The 22,199-nt window shown below is 39.4% G+C and overlaps 1 protein-coding gene across 1 annotated transcript; it reads left to right on the forward strand.

The window, feature by feature from the left end:
• The first annotated feature begins 1,163 nt into the window (after positions 1 to 1,163).
• Positions 1,164 to 21,964, forward strand: pdcd4a (programmed cell death 4a). The gene is given in 13 exon segments (XM_046867829.1): positions 1,164 to 1,291; positions 1,431 to 1,495; positions 6,536 to 6,835; positions 7,271 to 7,283; positions 7,285 to 7,366; positions 7,441 to 7,554; positions 9,290 to 9,514; positions 9,630 to 9,727; positions 9,871 to 9,985; positions 14,041 to 14,148; positions 15,036 to 15,146; positions 21,074 to 21,213; positions 21,596 to 21,964. Coding segments are annotated over 12 exon segments (1,404 nt in total). The 5' UTR covers positions 1,164 to 1,291; positions 1,431 to 1,449; the 3' UTR covers positions 21,648 to 21,964.
• Positions 21,965 to 22,199: the final 235 nt, after the last annotated feature.

Here is a 22,199-nt window from a genome sequence, read left to right on the forward strand (position 1 = left end):
TCTGATTAGCAAGTAATGCTGTTGCCAGGAGAATAAAGCACGAGTTATGGAACGTGACCTGTCCGTGTTTTAACTGATTTCTGTTGCGACTTGAGTTAGGCGAGCTATCGCTTGACCTTAACTCAGTGCTTTACACACTCCTCACACACACTCTCTCTCCACTCTCCTGCCTTCTGGAAAAATGACCAAAGCATTCGGGGCATAATGTCCAGACTGTGGTACACATGCCATCAGGCTTCTCACCATGAAGAGACTGGACTGATGCACACATTTCTATTTAGGACGTTTTGGCAGACACCCTTATCTCAGAAGCCCAGGAGTGGCAGCTTGTGTTTACATGTACAAAACCTGTTTTTTTTATAGTTTATTTTCACAAACTCTACTGGTCAGTGCTACAGTGTCTCTGTGTTTTACTGTGTTGACAGTCACTGTGTTTACTCTCTTTTTTTTATGTTGTCCATTTTCCTTTGCACCAAATGTTGCACATGTGGACTTTATGTAGTTTGTTTGAGTTTTGTGTAGTTCTGTATTTTTTTTTTTGTTAATTTATGTTTAATGTAGCTCCTCAATCCTGGGGGACGTTGATACATTTCACTGTGTACCACGTGTCTGCCCGAGTCCAGAATGAAACTAAAGAACATATGTGCCATACTGTATGCTGTGTGTTTCTTCTCTGATATCAGCAGGACACCATGTGGCATCGTAGATTGCTTTAGATCAGATTAGATCACTGATATATTCTACTGCAGAGCTACAGCTGTATTTCAGCATACTGCAGTTACACTGTGGAGGTTCACTTTGTAAAGGTTTCTTCTTCTCCTTTAGTGGTTTGTGTTCTATCTTTTTAAAATCAAATTTAATTTAGAATTACAACATTCCAAAATAAAATACAATAAAATAAATACTACTTCTACTACTAATATTGATCTAAATGTAAGTAAATAAAAATCCATATAACCTGCATGTCAATTACTTTCTTTTGTAAAATAAAAACTACCTGCTATATTTACTCAGAACTTCTGTTATATATTGAAAATAGACCATTATTTATTATAAAATGATGATCTAAGATGATTAAACGGAATTGTGTGGTACCAAGTTGAAAAATTCCGAGTTACCAGCTGTGAACGCGACATAGTAACGGATACTCGAACATCTTGACCTTTAAACTCTTGTTGAAATCTGATTGGGTGGAAGTCACGCCCCCCCAGTTGGTCACGTGGTGGGAGAGTGACGTTATAAACAGTGTTTACTCAGAGAGTAAAAATAAAGCAGAAAGTCGGAGAGAAAGGTGAAGAAAACAACACGCATTTCTCACACGTACAGACTTCTACACACGGAGTAGAAATGCTGCATTTCAGTGTCGTGTTCAGGTTTCAGCTGAATGAATCACTGCAGCGCTTTCTTTCTTTCTCTCTGTGTGTAAACAGGCTTTAAATCAGCAACTAAATGGCCGCGGAGGTGGAGGCATGGAACTGTGCAGCTCAGGGCGATGGTAAGCGCGTTTACACCCCGGTTTATACTGTGTGTGTGTGTGTGTGTGTGTGTGCGCGCGTGATACGGAACTTGCACGAGCTCCTTCACTCCGCCATGTGCTCCAGCTGGAGTTGGTCAACATTATTTTTTTAGTTAGTGCGTGTTATAATAGTGCATTGGTGCATTGTGATCAATATATGTATTTTATATTATAATCAGTTTGGATTAATATTTATGAAATTAAACGTGTATATTTTTTTAAACCTTTCCTGTTAGCATTCAGCTAAACAATACGACTGGGCATGCGCACTAATTGAACGCACGCGCACTAAGTGCAGCGCATGTAATAACACGCATGCGCAGCTGGAGAACTTGGGTTCACGTTAGCGCGCTAGCATTTGTGCTAAACTTCTTTTATTTAATGATGTATAATGAGTTTGCAGTAGGAAGTGTTACTAAGTACAGTAATAGCGATGTGGGAATATGGAACCAGCAGAAACATATAACTTAAAATGCAATACACAAAATGGAAATGCATTTCTGTATTTAAATATATATTTCCCGTTACCATATGTGCAAATAAAGATGAAAATTTAATGAAATCATTTGCCATTTCTAACAGTAGTTTTAGTATGTAAATAACAGAAATTGTATCCAGTAAATCTGCACACGGACAGAAATGTTCTCGCTATTTAGCTTGTTTCTAAAACCCCATGACCACAGCAGGGTTTTTAATAGTAGAAAGTGTGAATGTCTAACATCTGGGTTTTTTCACAGTAGAGAAAAAAAGCAGCATTTTTAAAAACAAATGCATGTTATCAGTTCTTATCTTTGTTTGCAAATTCAGCATTAAACGGCCTCTTACTTATCACAAACTGTGTGTGTGTGTGTGTGTGTGTGTGTGTGTGTGTGTTAACCAGTGGGCAGGAATAAAACGCTTCTCACTTATAATGTCTTTTCATTTTATGTATTTATTTGAATGAAAAAGAGTCTAAAACTAAAGCAGAATGTGAGGCGTCTCCAGCTTTTAAATCAGTGTATGATTGAAATTAATGTTAATGGATCGCTGCTGTTTTAAGTTGGCTAAGTGCACAGGCTCCTCTACTATCTGTGGACTTGGACAATGAATCTTTCTAATTTTTAGATCCAAGCAAAGTCAAAAACTTAGCATCATCCTACAGAACAGTGAATGCAGACTCTTCTCTAGCAGATAAGCTAACTGCTAGTTTTCAGGCTGCAGTGAACAGCTTTAACAGTTCTAAATGTTCTCGGCACTAAAAGCTGCTTTTACAGGGGGGCGGGTTGTTCTTGGCCTTGGTAGTTCCAGCCTGGCCTGTATGTGAGAGTTTGACCTGACACTATAGTTCTTAACAACAACAAAAAAAACTTGTGCTGTACTTTAAAATTGCAACCAATTTCACAGTTTGATCAGGACTCAGCACACATACAATCAGAAATAACCATGTAGTTATCAGTTATGGAACTTAGTTGGGTGAACAATGGGTCTAAAGTCTCTCAAATTCTGTTCTCCAAAACTGAGTTACATTTCATTAATTTACAAATCAAGTAAAGTTTATTTCCATCGTGCTTTTCACAGCAGACATTGTCTCAAAGCAGCTTTACAGAATTTAAGAATGAAGGTGAATAATGTGTGTTTATCCCTGATGATGGAGTCTGGTGTGACTGTAGTAATGGAAAAACTCCCTTAGATGAATGAGGGAGGAACCAGACTCAAAAGCAGAACCTCATCCTCATCTGGGTGACATCAAGAGTGTGATTATAGTCTTTAAACACTACAGAACACTGGAGAGTGAGAACTAACTTGAGCACTGGAGTGTGTGATTATGACTGATGATCTTTCTACAGTCTTCTACAGTCAGATATGATTATGGAACCAGGAGCTACTGAGCAACTCATAAAATAGCTCAACATCTGAGATCATCACAGATCCAACACCAGCTTCTCCATGCCAGAGCCTTTAAACGCTTAGAGGTCCAGTGTCTAAACTCCACATGAAGTGGGATTCTTTAAAGGTCCACAGTCTTCATTATGTGGGATGTGACTGGAGCTGGAGCAACCTCAGGATGCCTCAAGATGGGTAGAGAAAGAGAAGCACTGGGAGAGGAATTAGCGTAGCTGCTGTTCATGATGAACAGCACAAGTTGATAATGTGATGTGATCAGATGTTCTGGGGCACAAGGTTATGATGTGATGTGTGTTATGTGTAGAACTCGCTAAAAAGATACGTCTTTAATCTACTCTTAAACTGGGAGAATGTGTCTGAGCCCCAAACACTGTCAGGAAGACTATTCCAAAGTTTAGGTGGACTTTGCTATTCTATGAACTACTAGAAGTCCAGAGTTTTAAGATCTCAGGGAGCTTGACGGATACATGGGAGATAAACCATTTAGTGTTTTGTAAATAATTAGCAGTAGTTTGTAGTGGATTCTGAACTTAACAGGAAGCCAGTGCAGGGATGATAAGATTGGGGTTATATGATCATGATGTTATATGACCTTGTAATAACTCTGACTGCATTCTGGACAAACTGTAACTTGTTTATTAATAATGCAGGACATCCACCTAGTAATGCATTACAATAGTCCAGTCTGGAGGTCATGAACGCATGGACGAGCTTCTTTGCATCAGATATAGATAACGTGATTCTTATCTTAGAAATATTTCTAAGGTGGAAAAAGCCTGTTTTTGTAACTTGGTTGATGTGATTTTTTGCTCTAAAATAACTTCCAGGTCTTTTACTGTTGAACTGGTAGTTACAGAACATCCTTCCAAATGCAGGTTGAGATGCTGGAGCTTCTGTGTACTGGTTTTTGGGTCGATGAGCAAAATCTCTTTCTTATCAGAATTTAATAGTAGAAAGTTATGTGTCGTCCAGTCTTTTATTTCTTTAACACACTCAGTTATCCGAGCTAATTAAATGTATCGTCTGGTTTCGATGAGATATGTAGCTGGGTATCATCAGCGTAAAAGTGGAAGCTAATCCCAAACCTTCTAATAATATTTCCTAAAGGGGAAGCATGTATATTGTGAAAATCAGGGGTCCTAGGACTGAACCTTGTGGCACCCCATAATTTACTAGAATTAACCTGGATAGCTCTCCATTTAAATCTACAAAATGGTAACGATCAGACAGGTAGGATTTAGCTTAATGCCTGTTCCTGAATCCTGAATCCAGGAGAAGGTCATGTAGTACAACTAACAAAGAGATGAAGCCTTGGTCTGAAGCTAAAAACAGGTCATTAGTGATTTTAACTAGAGCAGTTTCTGTGCTATGATGGAGCCTGAAACCTGACTGAAACTCTTCAAAGATATTGTTCTCTTGTAAGTAGGAACAGGACTGGGCAGCGACAATCTTTTCTAAAATCTTAGACATAAATGGGAGATTTGAAATGGGTCTGTAATTCGTTAGCGTGTTTGGATCCAATTGAGGTTTCTTAATGAGGTGCTTAATAACTGCTAACGAGGGATTCAGGGACGTGACCTAACGATAGTGAGGAGTTAATAATATTCAGAAGAGACTCGCCAGCTGTATGGAACACTTCCTTCAGTAGTTTAGTTGGAATGGGATCTACATTTACATTTGCGGCATTTAGCAGACGCCATTATCCAGAGCGATGTACAAAAGTGCTTTGAGTCTCTAGTAATGAATAAATCTACACTGGTACGCAAGATTACAAATTAATATAAATATAACCCTTGAATTCTGACAACAGACGTTCTTTCGGTTTTGGTAATAACATCATACAGCTCTTCCTGTCCTGTACATGTAAAACAGTGTAGTTGTGGAGTTTTAGGTGAGAAAATCAGCGTAGGGCTCTGGGGGTCTGTACACGGTGGCCAGAGCGAGAGATAGTAGGGATTTTCTGTGAATATCTGGAAGAACAAACACTTCAAATGATTCAAACCTGAATCCTAATCTCTGACTAACATTAAGAAGGGCACTATAAATGGTTGCTACACCCCCCCATGACCAGTCTGATGGGGCTTATGCTTATAAACATCCTGATGCTGTCGACTCGTTTAGACTCGTATACCGTAATTTCCAGACTATTAAACGTACCCAAATATAAGCCGCACCCACTAAAGTTCAAAAAGATTTTTATTTTGAACATAAATAAGCCGCACCTGTCTATAAGCCGAAACTAATGAACTTTACACAGGCTTTAACGAAAGACGGTGTCTGTAACACGGCTTGTATGTAAACAGTAGCCTGCCAAGAAAGTCATTGTTCACTGTCTTCCTCCTTCCTTTCACAACAATTTCTCTCGAGAGTTTATCTTTTGGCATTGTCGTGCGTTTAAAAATCACCATCGGTGAAGCTTTTCTCCCGATGCCGTGCAGCTCAGAACACAGGTGAAGTGTGTTTTCATGCCCGGTTGAATGACGAATGATTCACATTTCCTGTAGACAGTCCGAGTGAGCGGCAGGTCAAACGTCAGAGGAACCTCATCCATATTTATGATGTGGTGCGGCCCGATTCAGTGGGAGCGCATCTGATTTAATATAAAGAGTTTCATTGGTTCACTTTAAACCTGTTCTGCAATTTCATTGGTCTAATGTTATGGGGCTCAGTTTTTTGGCTTGAAGTTTGTGAAACCGGGAAAAACCCAGGAAAAATCCATAAATTAGCCGCTTCATTGTTTAAGCTGCGGTGTTCAAAGAGTTCGAAAAAAGTAGTGGTTTATAGTCGGTAATCTGGTTTAATCCAGGTCTCAGTGACATAGAGTGCTGAGAGATTATAATCTGTGATCATCTCATTTACAATGAGTGCTTTGGGTGCAAATGATCTAATGTTAAAAAGACCAAACTTTAGAACCTTTTTGTGTTTTCTTATCTGGCATTTTCCAGTTTGAACTGCAACAAGATTATTTCTATAACTATTTGGTTTGTTGTATAAATGTTATCATAATTGTGAATTGCGTGATGTCTTGCTTTCAGATGGTGTGATTGTATCACAGCCTTAATGATCGGAAATAATTTAAATGCTGTTAATGCACTGACCTGCTCTATGTGTGTGGGTCTGTGTGTGTTTGGACAGGTGTGTTCTCAGTTGGGACAGAGGTGGGTGAGGCTTCAGAGAACATGTATGATGATGATCTGATTGATGGTGAGGTGAATGGTAACTGGACTCCACAGGAAAAGGCTATTCATGAGGCACGACTCAAAGCAAAGGCTAAACGTCGCCTCAGAAAGTCATCATCCTCCCGTGACTCCACCCGTGAATCTCTGTCCGAGTGTGTGAGTGGAGATGTGCCTGACCCTCTTAGCCCTAAGGGAAAAACACAAACACATGACAGGAAGTCTCGCATGGGGAAAGGAAGAGGATTGCCAAAGAAAGGTAAATGACCGTGCTAATGCTGTTCTACACTCATACATCAAATCAACACTGAGCCTGAATTGTGGTTCATTCTTTTTATGTAAATATGATGGCTAGAGATCAGTGTAGGTGTAAAACACTGTGTGTGTGTGTGTGTGTGTGTGTGTGTGTGTGTGTGTGTGTGTGTGTGTGTGTGTGTGTGTGTGTGTATGTATCTATGTATGTATATGTGTGTGTATATATATATGTATATGTGTGTGTATATATATATATATATATATATATATATATATATATATATATATATATATATATATATATATATATATATATATATATATAAAATTTTAATTACAAGTGTGTTACTGTAATGTTATGACTGTTCACTACACTTCAAAGGGTGTGTGTGTGTGTGTGTGTGTGTGTGTGTGTGTGTGTGTGTGTGTGTGTGTGTAGGTGGAGCTGGGGTAAGGGTGTGTGGGAGCTGCTGGTTTGGTGTATGAAATGGAGGAACCAGATTGTAAAGATCCAAACTATGATGAGTCTGCACAGGTGAGTGGAATACGCAATTCCCTAGAATTGTTTATCACCATCTTGCAGATATAATTGTGTGTGTGTGTGTGTAGGGTGACACAGTGTATGCCACAGTGGTTCCTGAACTGGAGGAAGGAGAGCTGGAGAAGGTGATGAATCCTATTATACAGGAGTACTTTGAGCATGGAGACACCAAAGAAGTGGAGGTAAATTCATACATGTGCAGGATGAGTCGTACCACAGGAGGGTGCTGTTTTATATTTTGGTGGAAGGCTGACACACAGTATGCACATGCGGTGTGCAGTTGCAATCAGAAATAGTCAACCCCTCACTCAAAACATTGTAGTGATGATGAATGATAATAAATGACAAAAAATCTCAAACAACAAAAAAATATTTATTTAATATTTATTATTAGTGCTGCAGTTAATTGAGTAATCGGATAAGAAGCACTTTTTCTTTATTAAAGAGTAATAGTAAATAAGAGAAAGAAAATAAGACGGGGCTCTTAAAATAAATAAGTAACGAGGTTCATTTTTAGAAAAATTTACCTTTTTTTTTTTTTGCTGAAATTGCACAAAAGAATATCTGAAATCTAAACCCCTTTAGTGAGTTTAAAAGCCAAATTGCATGAAAATGTAAATACATTTGTGTTCGAAAAGTCCCTCTAAAGTGGAGTGTAGAGTAAGGAATGAGAAATTACTCATTTATTGAAAATCATAATTATGCTTGCTTGTGTATTTATTTATTAAATCTCACACAGAATCGTGATGTGGTTTTCTTGTCTTCTTGCTTAAAAGCTGCTTAAAATTTTCCACACATGAAATCTGTGTATTTATCGCCAGTGTTAAACGTGCTCACGCCCAACTTTGCACGGCCACTGCAGAGGGACTTTTACAACGCACTGTTTATAAATAAAACTATAGAAATCGATAATTTGCCTTAATTTTTTTTTGTATGAAATAGTAGAGAAATTGTTACAGCTTTACTCTCAGCTCTGCGTACACACAGCGTGGAAACACAGAAGAGGAATTGGTCACACAGTTCGCACAATCTTTGCATGGAAAGTGGCCTACGTACATTTCCAGTCATGTTTATAAATGAGACGTCAGAGTTTAGTGGGTGGCGCATCAGTAATAATGGTCCGTAGGAAACGCAGTGCTTCGTGTGTAGTTAAATGGACTGCTTGAGTTACTCGGGGAACAGTTTCAGCCCTAGTTGATGCATATTTAAGTTATTTTGACAACAGAAGAAAACACTCTTAACACCTGTTTAGGTGCGATTTTATATGAAGTCCTTGTTTATTCAATGCAGGTCTTCTAGTTGCCACTGAAGCACTTGTACCAGCCTTCGTCAGGTCAGCCTGTAGGGGTTTTCTCAGTTGTACTGATTAAATTGGTACAAGCTCTTGATCAAAATTTGAACGCTTTCAGTGGTGCCTCTTGGAATGTTACATTTGGAAATCTTTTTATACCAAAGCCTTGCAGTTGTGATGAAATAATCTCTTGTCTCAGCTTTTATGGAAGCTCCTTTTCTTTCCCATGATTGCAACTGACCTTTAATACCGTCATGGGTGGGGTTTATATATGCATCAAAGCTGAAACAAATGAAGGATCTTTATGGAGTTCCCAAACACTTATGTTTTAACTCTACTTTAAGTCACTAAAACTGTCAAAGCTTTAAAAACAACAATATTATATAGGAGTTGAATAATTGTGACATGGCTATCTAAACAAAGCATCCGGTTAAACACACAGAAAATGCTGGATTTTTTCTAACACTCAACTCATAAAGCAGTCATCAAAAGCAGAATCTTGCTCTTTGAAACATCAATTGATAAATCCTTAAAATCTTTGGGGGTTTTAATATTTCTGATTGCAACTGTGCAGGGGTACATGTATGGGGCAGGTGGTAAAAGTGATTTTATGGGGCTTGTTTAAGATGCTCTTGAAGGAGCTGGACCTGGGACCACGCCAGTGTGTGTTCCCGTCTCTGGCTGTGTGTTTGTCTCTGGAGTGTAAAGCCAGTCAGCGCGAGCTCACGTCCCGCCTGTTGTCTGACCTAATCGCAAAACAAGTCCTTAATGAGGGTGACATGACTACTGCCTTCAACCACATTCTCGCACAGCTGCCAGAGCTTATTTTGGATACACCTGAAGCTCCACAGGTAATGCCCATCCAAAGCTGCTCAAAACTGCACGTACACTCTGTCAGCTATCAGAGCTTATTTTGGATACACCTTTGAGTATGTTTGTGCACCAACCCCTCCCTCCCTTTTGTAGATGCTGGGGCAGTTTATTGCCCGAGCCATTGCTGACCATGCCCTGGGGATGAATTTCCTGGACCAGTACAAAGGAAAAGTGGATTGTGAGCATGCTCGGTATGGGTTTGTTTCAATATTAAGGACTGGTGATTGTGGGTAATGTGTTTTTACACAGTTTGGGATTTATATTGTTATTTATATTGGATTAGAAATCATCATAGATGGTGCATTATGTGAAATGTGTATTGAATGTGTTTCAGGGCGGCTCTGGATCGAGCATCAGTCATGTTGTCCATGAAGAGTGAGATTGTGCGATTGGATAACGTGTGGGGAGTGGGTGGTGGTCAAAGACCTGTAAAACTCCTTGTCAAAGAGGTATTGATAAGTTCAATTAACAATCATGCAAATATAACAATCATGTGAAGCAGTAATAGTCCTAGTGGGGTTTGTTTTTGTATGAATTAAGTAGGAAAAAGTTCACAAGCATTCAGTATCTAATGTCTTTTATTCATTCTTCAACTTCATTATGCTGGTGACTGATACTATTTTAACAGTGGAAACCGATATGTTCATGATTTTACTGCAACAAGAGACTTTAGACTGATGGTGACCTAATGAACCTGTATCTGACCCAGAATCCGAGTTTATTCAAAGCACTTTGTAAGTCACTCTGGGTTAGGACTTCTGCCAAATGCCTTAAATGCACACCCATGATTCAGTACCACTCACACTAAATCATTACCACAAAGTGTTTACATGCCGTTTTTGCACATCTTCCGGGATTGCTGCTATTTGTTCTTTTGCATAATATTCTGTTCACATTTTTGCTACTGTTCACTTTCTCATTATGACAGGTTTGCTGGCAGAGCTGTTTTGTGTATTGTGTGTTGTCTTTTTGCACTGTTTGCACCAGGTTGCACACATGCACTTTATGTAGCAAGGATTTTCCTTACTAGTCCTTGGCCCTGTGTTTTCTGTTTCTGTGACATGTTGTTGTATGTAGCATCAGGGTTCTGGAGGAACGTTGTTTAATTTCACTGTGTACTGCATGATCGATATATGGTTGAAATGACCATAAAAGCTTCTTGACTTGACTTGCAGCATACACCTACACCATCAGCCACAACATTAAACATTGGTGTAATATAGTGTAGGTCCCCCTTTCTTCCTCCAAAAGTGCTTGGGCTTGTGCTAACATGGACTCCGTGGGCATGATCTGTAACAGTGTTTAGGTAGGTGGCATGTGTAAAAGTAACATCCAAATGAATGCCAGGACCCAGGGCTTTTCAGCAGAACATCACCCATAGCCTCATACTGCCTCTGCTGTGATCAAGTCAAGAAGCTTTTATAGTCATTTCAAGCATATATAACTGACTCAGTACACAGTAATATGACTCTGCTCCAGAATTCTGGTGCTACCTAAACAACACAGAGCTACAACGCACAATATAGTGCCACACTATGTATAGCAGCAGTTGAATATATATGGTGCTGTAGACATGGTTCCTGTTCAAAACAGTTCAACGTTTCTCCAGGGTTTGGTTCCGGTGCCACTGTCTGAGCTTTCAGTAGGGTTGTACTAGACACAGACGTTTTCAGTTTTTTATTTTTTTTATCTGTGGAGAGAGAGAGAAAGAGCGAAAGTCACTCCTATATTGAGCACTTCCTCCGAAGTAATTGGGAACAGGTGTAGGTGATTAGAGCCGGAAAAGGCTGAGTGAGTGTTAGAGCATTGTAGGGAGGCGTGGCTGGTGGTTCCCTGACAAAATTACACTTGCATTGGTGTGAATTTAAAAAAGACAATATTAAATTATAGATGACTAGATATAGATGAATATCATTAATTATTAATAATAAGATATAATTAAAGGTAAATTGAACAAATTTATTTTAGGAGTGTTTCAAACTGGTAGCCCTTTACATTAATTGGTACCCAAGAAGTAGCTCTCAGTAAAGTCTAGAGCAGGGGTCACCAACCTTTTTGAAACTACAGTGAGGAAAATAAGTATTTGAACACCCTGCTATTTTGCAAGTTCTCCCACTTAGAAATCATGGAGGGGTCTGTGAGAGACATAATCTAAAAAAAAAATCCAGAAATCACAATATATGATTTTTAAACTATTTATTTGTATGATACAGCTGCAAATAAGTATTTGAACACCTGTCTATCAGCTAAAATTCTGACCCTCAAAGACCTGTTAGTCTGCCTTTTAAAATGTCCACCTCCACTACATTTATTATCCTAAATTAGATGCACCTGTTTAAGGTCGTTAGCTGCATAAAGACACCTGTCCACCCCATACAATCAGTAAGAATCCAACTACTAACATGGCCAAGACCAAAGAGCTGTCCAAAGACACTAGAGACAAAATTGTACACCTCCACAAGGCTGGAAAGGGCTACGGGGAAATTGCCAAGCAGCTTGGTGAAAAAAGGTCCACTGTTGGAGCAATCATTAGAAAATGGAAGAAGCTAAACATGACTGTCAATCTCCCTCGGACTGGGGCTCCATGCAAGATCTCACCTCGTGGGGTCTCAATGATCCTAAGGAAGGTGAGAAATCAGCACAGAACTACATGGGAGGAGCTGGTCAATGACCTGAAAAGAGCTGGGACCACCGTTTCCAAGGTTACTGTTGGTAATACACTAAAACGTCATTGTTTGAAATCATGCATGGCACGGAAGGTTCCCCTGCTTAAACCAGCACATGTCCAGGCACGTCTTAAGTTTGCCAATGACCATTTGGATGATCCAGAGGAGTCATGTGGTCAGATGAGACCAAAATAGAACTTTTGGGTCATAATTCCACTAAACGTGTTTGGAGGAAGAAGAATGATGAATACCATCCCAAGAACACCATCCCTACTGTGAAGCATGGGGGTGGTAGCATCATGCTTTGGGGGTGTTTTTCTGCACATGGGACAGGGCGGCTGCACTGTATTAAGTAGAGGCCATGTATTGCGAGATTTTGGGGAACAACCTCCTTCCCTCAGTTAGAGCATTGAAGATGGGTCGAGGCTGGGTCTTCCAACATGACAATGACCCGAAGCACACAGCCAGGATAACCAAGGAGTGGCTCTGTAAGAAGCATATCAAGGTTCTGGCGTGGCCTAGCCAATCTCCAGGCCTAAACCCAATAGAGAATCTTTGGAGGGAGCTCAAACTCCGTGTTTCTCAGCAACAGGCCAGAAACCTGACTGATCTAGAGAAGATCTGTGTGGAGGAGTGGGGCAAAATCCCTCCTGCAGTGTGTGCAAACCTGGTGAAAAACTACAGGAAACGTGTGACCTCTGTAATTGCAAACAAAGGCTCCTGTACCAAATATTAACATTGACTTTCTCAGGTGTTCAAATACTTATTTGCAGCTGTATCATACAAATAAATAGTTAAAAAAATCATACATTGTGATTTCTGGATTTTTTTTCTCTCACAGTATACATGCACCTACGATGACAAAACGATTTCTAAGTGGGAGAACTTGCAAAATAGCAGGGTGTTCAAATACTTATTTTCCTCACTGTATGTGCTCATTGTTAGTCACTCAGATTCTTTTTTTTTTTTTTTTTTTTTGCCTACACCTCATGTCATGTGCCATTGTAACATAATCAATGTTATTCCCTTCACCTCTTGGTAGTTTTGACATATTGTTGAAAGTTTCAAATGAACAGCTCTTTGAGGAACATGAACTTCATTATGCTTACTGTTAAGTTAAGATAGGCCAAAAAGCCATTTTCTCAACACCACCATTTTCTAGTCAGTTTAAAACATGATGTGTGGTATCAAATGCTGTGCTGAGATTGAGCAACAGAAGCACACAACTCTATTTAATAAACTTTCATTGGAGGCGATGATGTGGGTTAATTTCTGTGAAAGTATTGATTTTGCTGATGTTCAAACTTTTTTAGGGTCTTGTATGTAAAAGGGAGGTTTGATATTATCCTATAATATGATATGGTTTAAGGTGTATAAAATCGACTCCCGATAATTCATAGCTCAGAAAATGTAATGGGTTCTCATTTGGAACCTAATTAACAGCAAGTTTATCTTAAAATCCACAGGAATTCGCAGCGGGACTGACTGTTCAGGAACTTTAGGAATAAAATTTTAAACTGTTTTCACCAACAAATTTTAGAAAATTTTCAAAACATATTATTGTATTAAAGTGACATTGTCTAGATGTCTAGATAAGACACGTAACCCTTCCGTGGGACCACTGTATATACGGTTATTTTAACAGCTAGATGGTTAGTTATAGGTATGCTTACAATGTGTGTTTTTGTTTTTATCAGTTCAAAGTGAGCTGGATTACCTGTGCACTCAAGCCCATCACTTTCCCCCATGCCAGTCAACATCAATTTACAATAAAAATGAATTACTTAACTTTTATAGTGTGTGTGTGTGTGTGTGTGTGTGTGTGTGTGTGTGTTTAGATGAATTTGCTTTTAAAGGAATACCTGGTCTCAGGTGAGCTGTTGGAGGCGGATCATTGCCTGCGTGACCTCGAGGTTCCACACTTTCACCATGAACTGGTCTATGAGGTATACATACATCAATGTGATGTAAATCTGTAATTGTTTATAACATTTTTATGTACTGCCTCCTACGAAAGGCTACAGTTTATGTACCTCACACATACTTGCCCTTATTAAAACAATGACATTTTGTGTAGTGATTTTAATTTTGAAATTGTCACAAAACTGATTAAGAGAAACGCTAAATGTTGTAAATGTTAATTATGCCATAAAAAAAAAAAAATGTAGAGGTGTCAGTGGTAAGAAGAAAAAAAACTCCAACACACCTGAGTGAATTCCCCCCCGATCTGCTCCTTTACCTCACAAACACCTACTGACTAAAGACTTGACTAAATATGTTTTTAGCCTCAATCTCGGATCTCTGGGATAAGAGACGACCCACCACACCACAGTCAGCAAACCTGAGAGAATGCGTGAAAGTGAGGAGACGACAGCATCCAAATATCCCAGTTCACCAAACACTCCATATCCATGATCCCTCCAGATCTGCTCCTTTACCTCACAAACACCTACTGACTAAACACTCCACTAAATAAAGGTGTTGACTTGAACACTGAGACTGTGTCTGAGTCCCGAACACTGATTGGAAGGTTGTTCCAGAACTGTAGGGTTTATAAGAGAAACATCTGCTGTGGTCTTCATTATACCAACAAATAGCCTGCATATTAAATATTTTGATTACATAAACTTAATTGAATCAGTCAGTGCTTTAAGTCTGGCTTGAGGAGCTGATTTTTAGACATAAAATATATTCTTAAGGTTGGGTAGGTTTTTCTTCAAAATCTGACCATTTGATGCAGGTAGAAATATTTTAATTAGTGTGATTTTACTTAGTGGTAATTTTTTCCTCTTGGTATAAAGTAATTAAGGTGTGTGTGTGTGTGTGTGTGTAGGCAGTGTTGATGGTGTTGGAGTCTAATGGAGATGCAGCAATTCAGTCGATGGTGAAACTGTTGCAGTCTTTTGGAAAGTCTGGACTCATCACACTGGACCAGATGAACCGGGTAACATTTAAATTTAGATGCAACAATAAACCTGTTAGCCTTTGCCACAGCTTTTGGGTCTCACAGCTGAAAATGCCCTACCAAAAATTTTAATGTCTACAGTTCCTGATAAAAGTGGGCTACATACACAATTTAAATATCTTTTAAAAGAAGACACTTTGAGCTTTACTGTCCATTATTCAAAGTTGATATTGCTCAAAACAATGTTATAGAACGCTATGTTTGATTAAGTACCGTTAATATAAATTTCCTGAAATTATTTCTTTTTTCTTCATATGTAGATACATGGAATTCGTAATCGAGCAATCCAGAAAAGTACATGTCTCATGAGTTTATATTTTAAATTAAATGGAGACATCATGAAAAATGCACTTACTTTTCAAGCATTTCTCTTATACGCTTTATTGCCCGATTGTTTTTATAACAGCGTAAAAAACTGTAAAGGGAGATATATTGTAACTTACAGACGTAAAATGGGCTTAAATTTTCCATCCCCATGCAGATCTCAAAGTCTGTATTGTTACTCCGCCCCCAAGAATATTTTCCTCATCGCTGCTTTGTGCAAATCTCAGATAAAACAACTTTATTGTAAACAAAGTCCAGTTAGCACGAGCTGGAAACAAGCTGTTTGACCAGGAAGTGGACGCAGGTCTCGGTTCTGCACAGTATCTGTGCACGTGTGCTGTTTGACCTCTAAGAGCTTGTAAAGAGTAATAAAACTAAGACTCACCCACATGGATAATAAAATCCTCCCATATATCGTTAGAGTCCTGCACTCATTGGCTACATTTTTCCATCATTCTTTTTATTCCCATAATGTTACTGGCTGGAAATAAAAGGTTTAAAATGATAGGTGGTGCAGAATAAACATCACCTGGACACCTGCCTTTAGAGTGTAGGCTGAAGCCCGAGATTTCGCCTCTTTTACAATATTATTATTCAATTTTATTTTTTTTTGTGCGTGTGGTCTCATTTGTTTTGTAACACTATATTGTACCAGGCATATTTGTTTACCAACAAGATGGCGTTTTTATGCGAATGTCATTCCAAAACACATACAATATACCTACTGAAGTACTGTGACTAAAACAAAAGAATAACTATCTAAATTACAACGCTATTGTTTGGTCAAAATTGCTTTACCGCATGTTGTTCAGTGGAGCCTCATCTTACCTAATAAACCAGGATTAGCAGCAGTGGATGTGTTTGTGACTCGTTATTGCAAAACAGTGATCTGAAATCGCTGCTTGAGGCTTAGACTTTTAAAATGTTGTCTATTTAGTCATGGTTACTCTTCTCCTTTTTTGTTTAATCTATTGCTAAACGTTAACACATGAGAACACTGGGATATCGGTCACGCTGGTGCGGTGCTGAAGACTGAGGTTAATCTGTAGGCCCAAGCACTTTCCACAATTTATGCATTGCACCTCTAAATGCACTGCCTTTAGCTTTAGAAGACTGGTGAGTCAAACCTCTGAATAGAATTTTCTCCCATTCACATTCAAAGACCGTCATTCAGATATTCAATTTATCTCATGTTTATTTGTATTACACTTTTAACAATGATCATTGTCTTAAAGGAGCTTTACACAGATAATGTGGTGATAAAAATGAATAAGGTGTTCTTGTCGGTGTAAGTTTGTCCCTGATGAACAAGACTGTGGTGAAGAAAAAACTCCCTGAGATACAGAAGAAAGGAACCAGACTCAACAGGGAAGCTCATCCTAATCTGGGTGGCACAGAATGTCCATTTATTACAATGTTGCGGGGTACAGTGATGGAGATCAGAAGCCCACTGTAGTCCTGAGTCAGTGTAGCAGACTGTTGACATTAACTACAGTCCAAATACATTCTCAAAGCTCCTGTTCTTACTCCGGCGTTTCATGGAACCACCCAAGGCGCTGATGAGAAACATCTCCAGCTGCACAGAGTGGCCTCAAGTCGAAGAACACTATCCAGAGGCAGGCCTGGACGAAGTGGGAAGATCCAAGGAGGGAAGAGGGGCAGAAACAGTGATCACTGGAACCTCAGGTGCATGTTTAACGAGAGAGAGAGAGAGAGAGAGAGAGAGAGAGAGTGACGGGGGGGGAGAAGGATATGGATTATTGTGTGTCCCTATTGTATGAAAGTTAAGGACACTGTGCAGTTTGGGCTCCGGCAAGACTCTCTATGGCAGCATAACTAAAAGGGAGAACCAGAAGGTAACGCAGACATGAGGATCTCTGGGATAAGAGACGACCCACCACACCACCGTCAACAAACCTGAGTAAACGTGTGAGAGTGAGGGGACGACAGCATCCAAATATCCCAATTCACCAAACACTCTATCCATGTTCCCTCCAGATCTGCTCCTTTACCTCACAAACACCTACTGACTAAAGACTCCACTAAATAGATCAGTTGTATGAGAGCAAACCAAGATCCATCAAACCTTTCGGCGTTCGTATTAATCCGCAATTACGACATTTGAACGTAAATTTGGACAACTTGCGTCAAACACGCTTCAGTTCCTTGCCTCCTTGGATATTAAAGAAGCCTGTAATCAATATGTTTTTAGGACATCAGAAAAAAGGTGTGACTCATTCAAATCTTTATAGACAGCACTATATGGACATAAGAAGTCAGTACCCCTGACACTTACCAATATTCACGGATGGATCAAAGGCAGAAAATGGCGTAGCTGCAGCGATGGTGACTGGACATCAACAGTATGGAATTAGAATTCCAAGAAAATGCTTAATTTTCACATCTGAAGCCTGTGCTTTGCTCTTAGCTTTGGAACATATTGATAATTTCCAACTGAAGAACACTACAATTTTTACAGATTCTAAATCGTGCCTTCAAGCATTGGAATCTTGAAGCATAACCATCCGTTGATTGATACTATTTTAACCAAAGTTGATCATCTGCAGAATCAATTCTATAATATAATTTTCTGTTAGATTCCAGGACATGTTGGACTTTCAGTAAATGAGCAAGCTGATGCAGCTGCTAAGAAAGCTTTAAGGCAGACTGTGACTGGATGCCAAATTCCTCCCTTGGAATATAGACCTATTATCAATGGCTATGTACTAAATAAGTGGCGAGGAATGGAATACATGGTCGAATAACAAACTGTTTGAAATACACCCTGAAATTACTAACAGGTCTCTAATACCTTTGAAATCAAGATTTGCCTCAGCCTCCGGGTGCCGCGTAGGAAATGTTGTCACAAGAGGGTGTCCCCAGCAACTGCCCCGCAAGTGGGGTACAATAAGCCTCGATAGCGGCACACAAACCTTCCTGGTGGACGGAGCCAACCCTGTGGCAAACTGTTCCTGCAAGAACTCCAGAACTGAACCAACCAGGCAGTTGACTGGGTCTAACTGGTGGTGCTCACACCCCATGGTAAACTGATGCCATCTAGCGGCATACAACCTCCTTGTGGAGGGACTCAACTACCTCAGTAGCATCGTGTGGAGGCGACCCCAGGCCCGACCTGTCGCTGCGTAAGCCCTACCTACTATAGCCGAAGTGGCTTTTGTAGGCAATACCGGAGCGTTTCACGATGCCTCACCTGGGGAGAGATAGCCAGCTAGCGTCTCTTCAACCCTGGGCATCTCCCCGTAGCTGCACTCCTTAAAGCCAACTATGTCTGCGTACAGTGAAGTTTGCGGGGAAAAGGCACGGGCCGCATATGGGGATTGCTGGGAACGCTTACACTTCTTGCCTGGCCCAGCTAACTCTAGCTTGGACACAGCTCACATTTCTTCCATGTCGCTCGGCCCAACAAGGGAGGCTGGAGAGCATGCACTAGTTTTTCTGCATTCTGTAACATCATATTTCGAATTTTTCTAAGGTGAAAGAAGGAGATCCTGGTAATATAATTCACGTGAGACTCAAAGGAAAGACTCGGGTCAATAATCACACCAAGGTCTTTGACTGCTCTACACACTGAAACAGAAACACCATCCAGAGATGCATGTGGTCCTAGTAAAAGTACTTCCGTCTTATCTGAGTTGAGCAGAAGAAAGTTATCAAGCATCCACTGTCTAATGTCCTTTACACACTCCTCAACATTGTTAAGCTGATCTCTCTCATCTGGCTTTGCTGAAATATACAGCTGTGTATCATCAGCATAGCAATGGAAAAACACGTTTATGTATAATTTCACCCAGAGGCAGCAGAAGGTCAGATTTCTTAATTAGGGGGTTGATAACTGCAGTTTGAAGGATTTAGGTACATAACCAATGCTGATGGAAGATTTCATCAATTTTAGAACCAGTTTAATTACTTCTGGAAACTTGTAGGTGAGGGATCGAGAATGCAGGTTGATGATTTTGATGAGGAAATAAATGAAATGAAGTCGTTCTCTTAAATAGGAGTAAAACTTTGTAATTGATTTGTCTGTTATAATGACACTGCTGTCTACAGGGTTATTTATAAAATAGTTTGGATTTATATTAACCGTCTGGATTTCTTGCCAGATGTTTTCAACTTTATTATTAAAGTTCATGAAATCATTACTACCTATTGATGGTGTGCATGTGAGTGCAGTGCTTTTATTCCCTGTTCATTTTGCTGCAGTACAGAATAAAAATCTAGGATTCTGCTTGTTATTTTCTATGAGGGTGGAGAAATATGCCGATCAGCAGCACTAAGAGATTTTCTAAAACTCAGGAGATTCTCCTTCCATGCTATTTGAAATACTATTAATTTTGGTTTGGTGCCATTTACATTCTAATTTCCAAATGGTCTGTTTTTAAGGTGCGCGTATGATCATTATACCACTGTGCTAATTTTATCTCCTTGATCATTTTGTTTTTAAGTGGAGCTCAATCATCTAGATCAGTGGTCCCCGGGCCACACCGGTTTGTGGGTCAATTGGCACCGGGCCGCACAGAAAGAATACATAACTTTTATCTTATTCTGAACAATGTTTTATTTTGGAAAATTACCGGATTTTCTCCGCCACATCTGTCTATGACTCACTCTTGATGCAGGTCATGATGCCTCGGTCTTACTTCCATCAGCTACCTTCTTAAACACATAATACATTACCACTAAATTCAAACCCCCAAGTGAGCAAAATGAACAAAAAACAACACAGTAGATTTACATTTATTATTATATTTAGAACATACCAGTTTTTATGGTCATATCATTTTATTTTGTTGTATTTAACCACCACACATTAAAGACCGGTCCGTGAAAATATTGTCTGACATTAAACCGGTCCGTGGTGCAAAAAAGTTTGGAGTCCATTGATCTAGATGGAGTTTAAAGGTTATTTGATGGCAAATTTCTGGTGTTCCCAAAACCTTTCACAGTCTGAACATGATTAATCTTATCTTCATCTCATTGCTGCAGGATGGTTCTGGATGAGCTGAGACCTAAGCACCTAAAGTATCTACAGATTAAAACATTGCCTCCTGATGCATGTACAGTAGCGCTATAAATGACTGCTGCATCATGCACATATGATGTATATTTTATTATCTAGAGTGTGCAGGAGCTTTGACTAAATTTTACCCACTAGCTCAGTGGAGTTCTGTGGTTCAGATGGGGATCCTTTCGTAACTGATTACTCAAAATATAAAACTGAGTAGTTGATGTTGTATATTTAACATGATATTGTATGTTTTGACAGATTTTAATAGAGATAAAGTAATGATTAAAGAGGGCTTCAGACAATGATGGTATATTTTCTGTATTCAGTGACATGTACAGTGGCATGTATTTTAAATATCTTTTTTTCTTTTTTTACTTTGAGTTGATCTCAATCAATTTAACTAAAAAAAAAAAAAGATTTTTGATTAAATTAGTCGCCTCTTTCAGTTCAATTAAATTGCCTAAAATAGGACCCATATGAACCACAGCTAACAAACATCTGTACATACACATGTGTGTGTGTGTGTGTGTGTGTGTGTGTGTGTGTGTGTGTGTAGGGCTTTCAGCGTGTGTATGATGAGCTGCCGGAGATCAGCCTGGATGTTCCTCATGCTCACTCCATCTTGGAAACGTTTGTGGATGTTTGTCATCAGCAATTGGTCATCACCAAGCAGCTCAGAGATGCCTGTCCTTCAAGGTAGGCATTTGCATATTTGATGAGCAGATGTGTTTACTGGCAGTGTCCATAACTCGGGACATTTGTTTAAAATATTTACACTCGAGTTGTAGCAGGTAGGCTTTATACTGAGGGAATCCCTGAGGTGTACAGAACTGAGCACTGAGATTCATGAGTAAAACTTCAGCAATCATATCTAAAAACCATGTGGTCCCACATCCTGAGCGTAGTGCCTCAGTGTGGAGAAGTGTTTCCATCATAATCATAATACACACTATAGGTGGTTTCTGATGACAAAGAATTCGGGGTTCTGATTATTAGGGGGGGAAAAGTCCAATTTTGTATTTGTAAAGTGTGGCGTGTGCGCTTGTCTAGTGATGTAACACATTTATTCCTCTGGTAGGGGGAGAAAGCGCTTTGTGAGTGAAGGAGATGGAGGGATCATTAAGAGCTAATGGTGGAGCAGAGTGAAAGAACACACATCCACACAGAGTAAAGTTTTAAATGGTAATGTAAGGATTTGTGCGGAGCCTCACACAGTTAATTTCCATGTAAATAAATGAAGCACGTAAATATACACACACGCACACACTTTTTGTTATCTGAAGTTGCAAAATTATTGTGCTCATTATTGTGCTTATACTCAGGCATGTTACTGTGTGTGTGAGAGAGAGAGAGAGGGAATTAAAGCTTTTTTGATCTCTGCATTAAACTCTCACATTTTCACTCTGTACTACAAAAAGAAAAAAAAATAAAGATTTTTTGCATTTTCTCTTTTGTTTGTAGATTAAATGAGTCACATGTTCTAACTATGTATCAGTATTAGGGTGGTGTGGCAGGGGCAGCATTTCAGCAGGTCATGAGTTTAAATCTCAACTCACTCAAATGCAGAGTTCTCACATTGTATTTATTATAAATCAATGCATTTTAACACATCATTGACATTTACATGACTGAGTAATCAGGAAGTGATGAACTGCTTGCACCTGTGGAGTGTGAAGAGACAG

This window comes from Silurus meridionalis, chromosome 2 (assembly GCF_014805685.1).
Source record: "Silurus meridionalis isolate SWU-2019-XX chromosome 2, ASM1480568v1, whole genome shotgun sequence".
Classification (NCBI taxonomy): Eukaryota; Metazoa; Chordata; class Actinopteri; order Siluriformes; family Siluridae; genus Silurus; species Silurus meridionalis.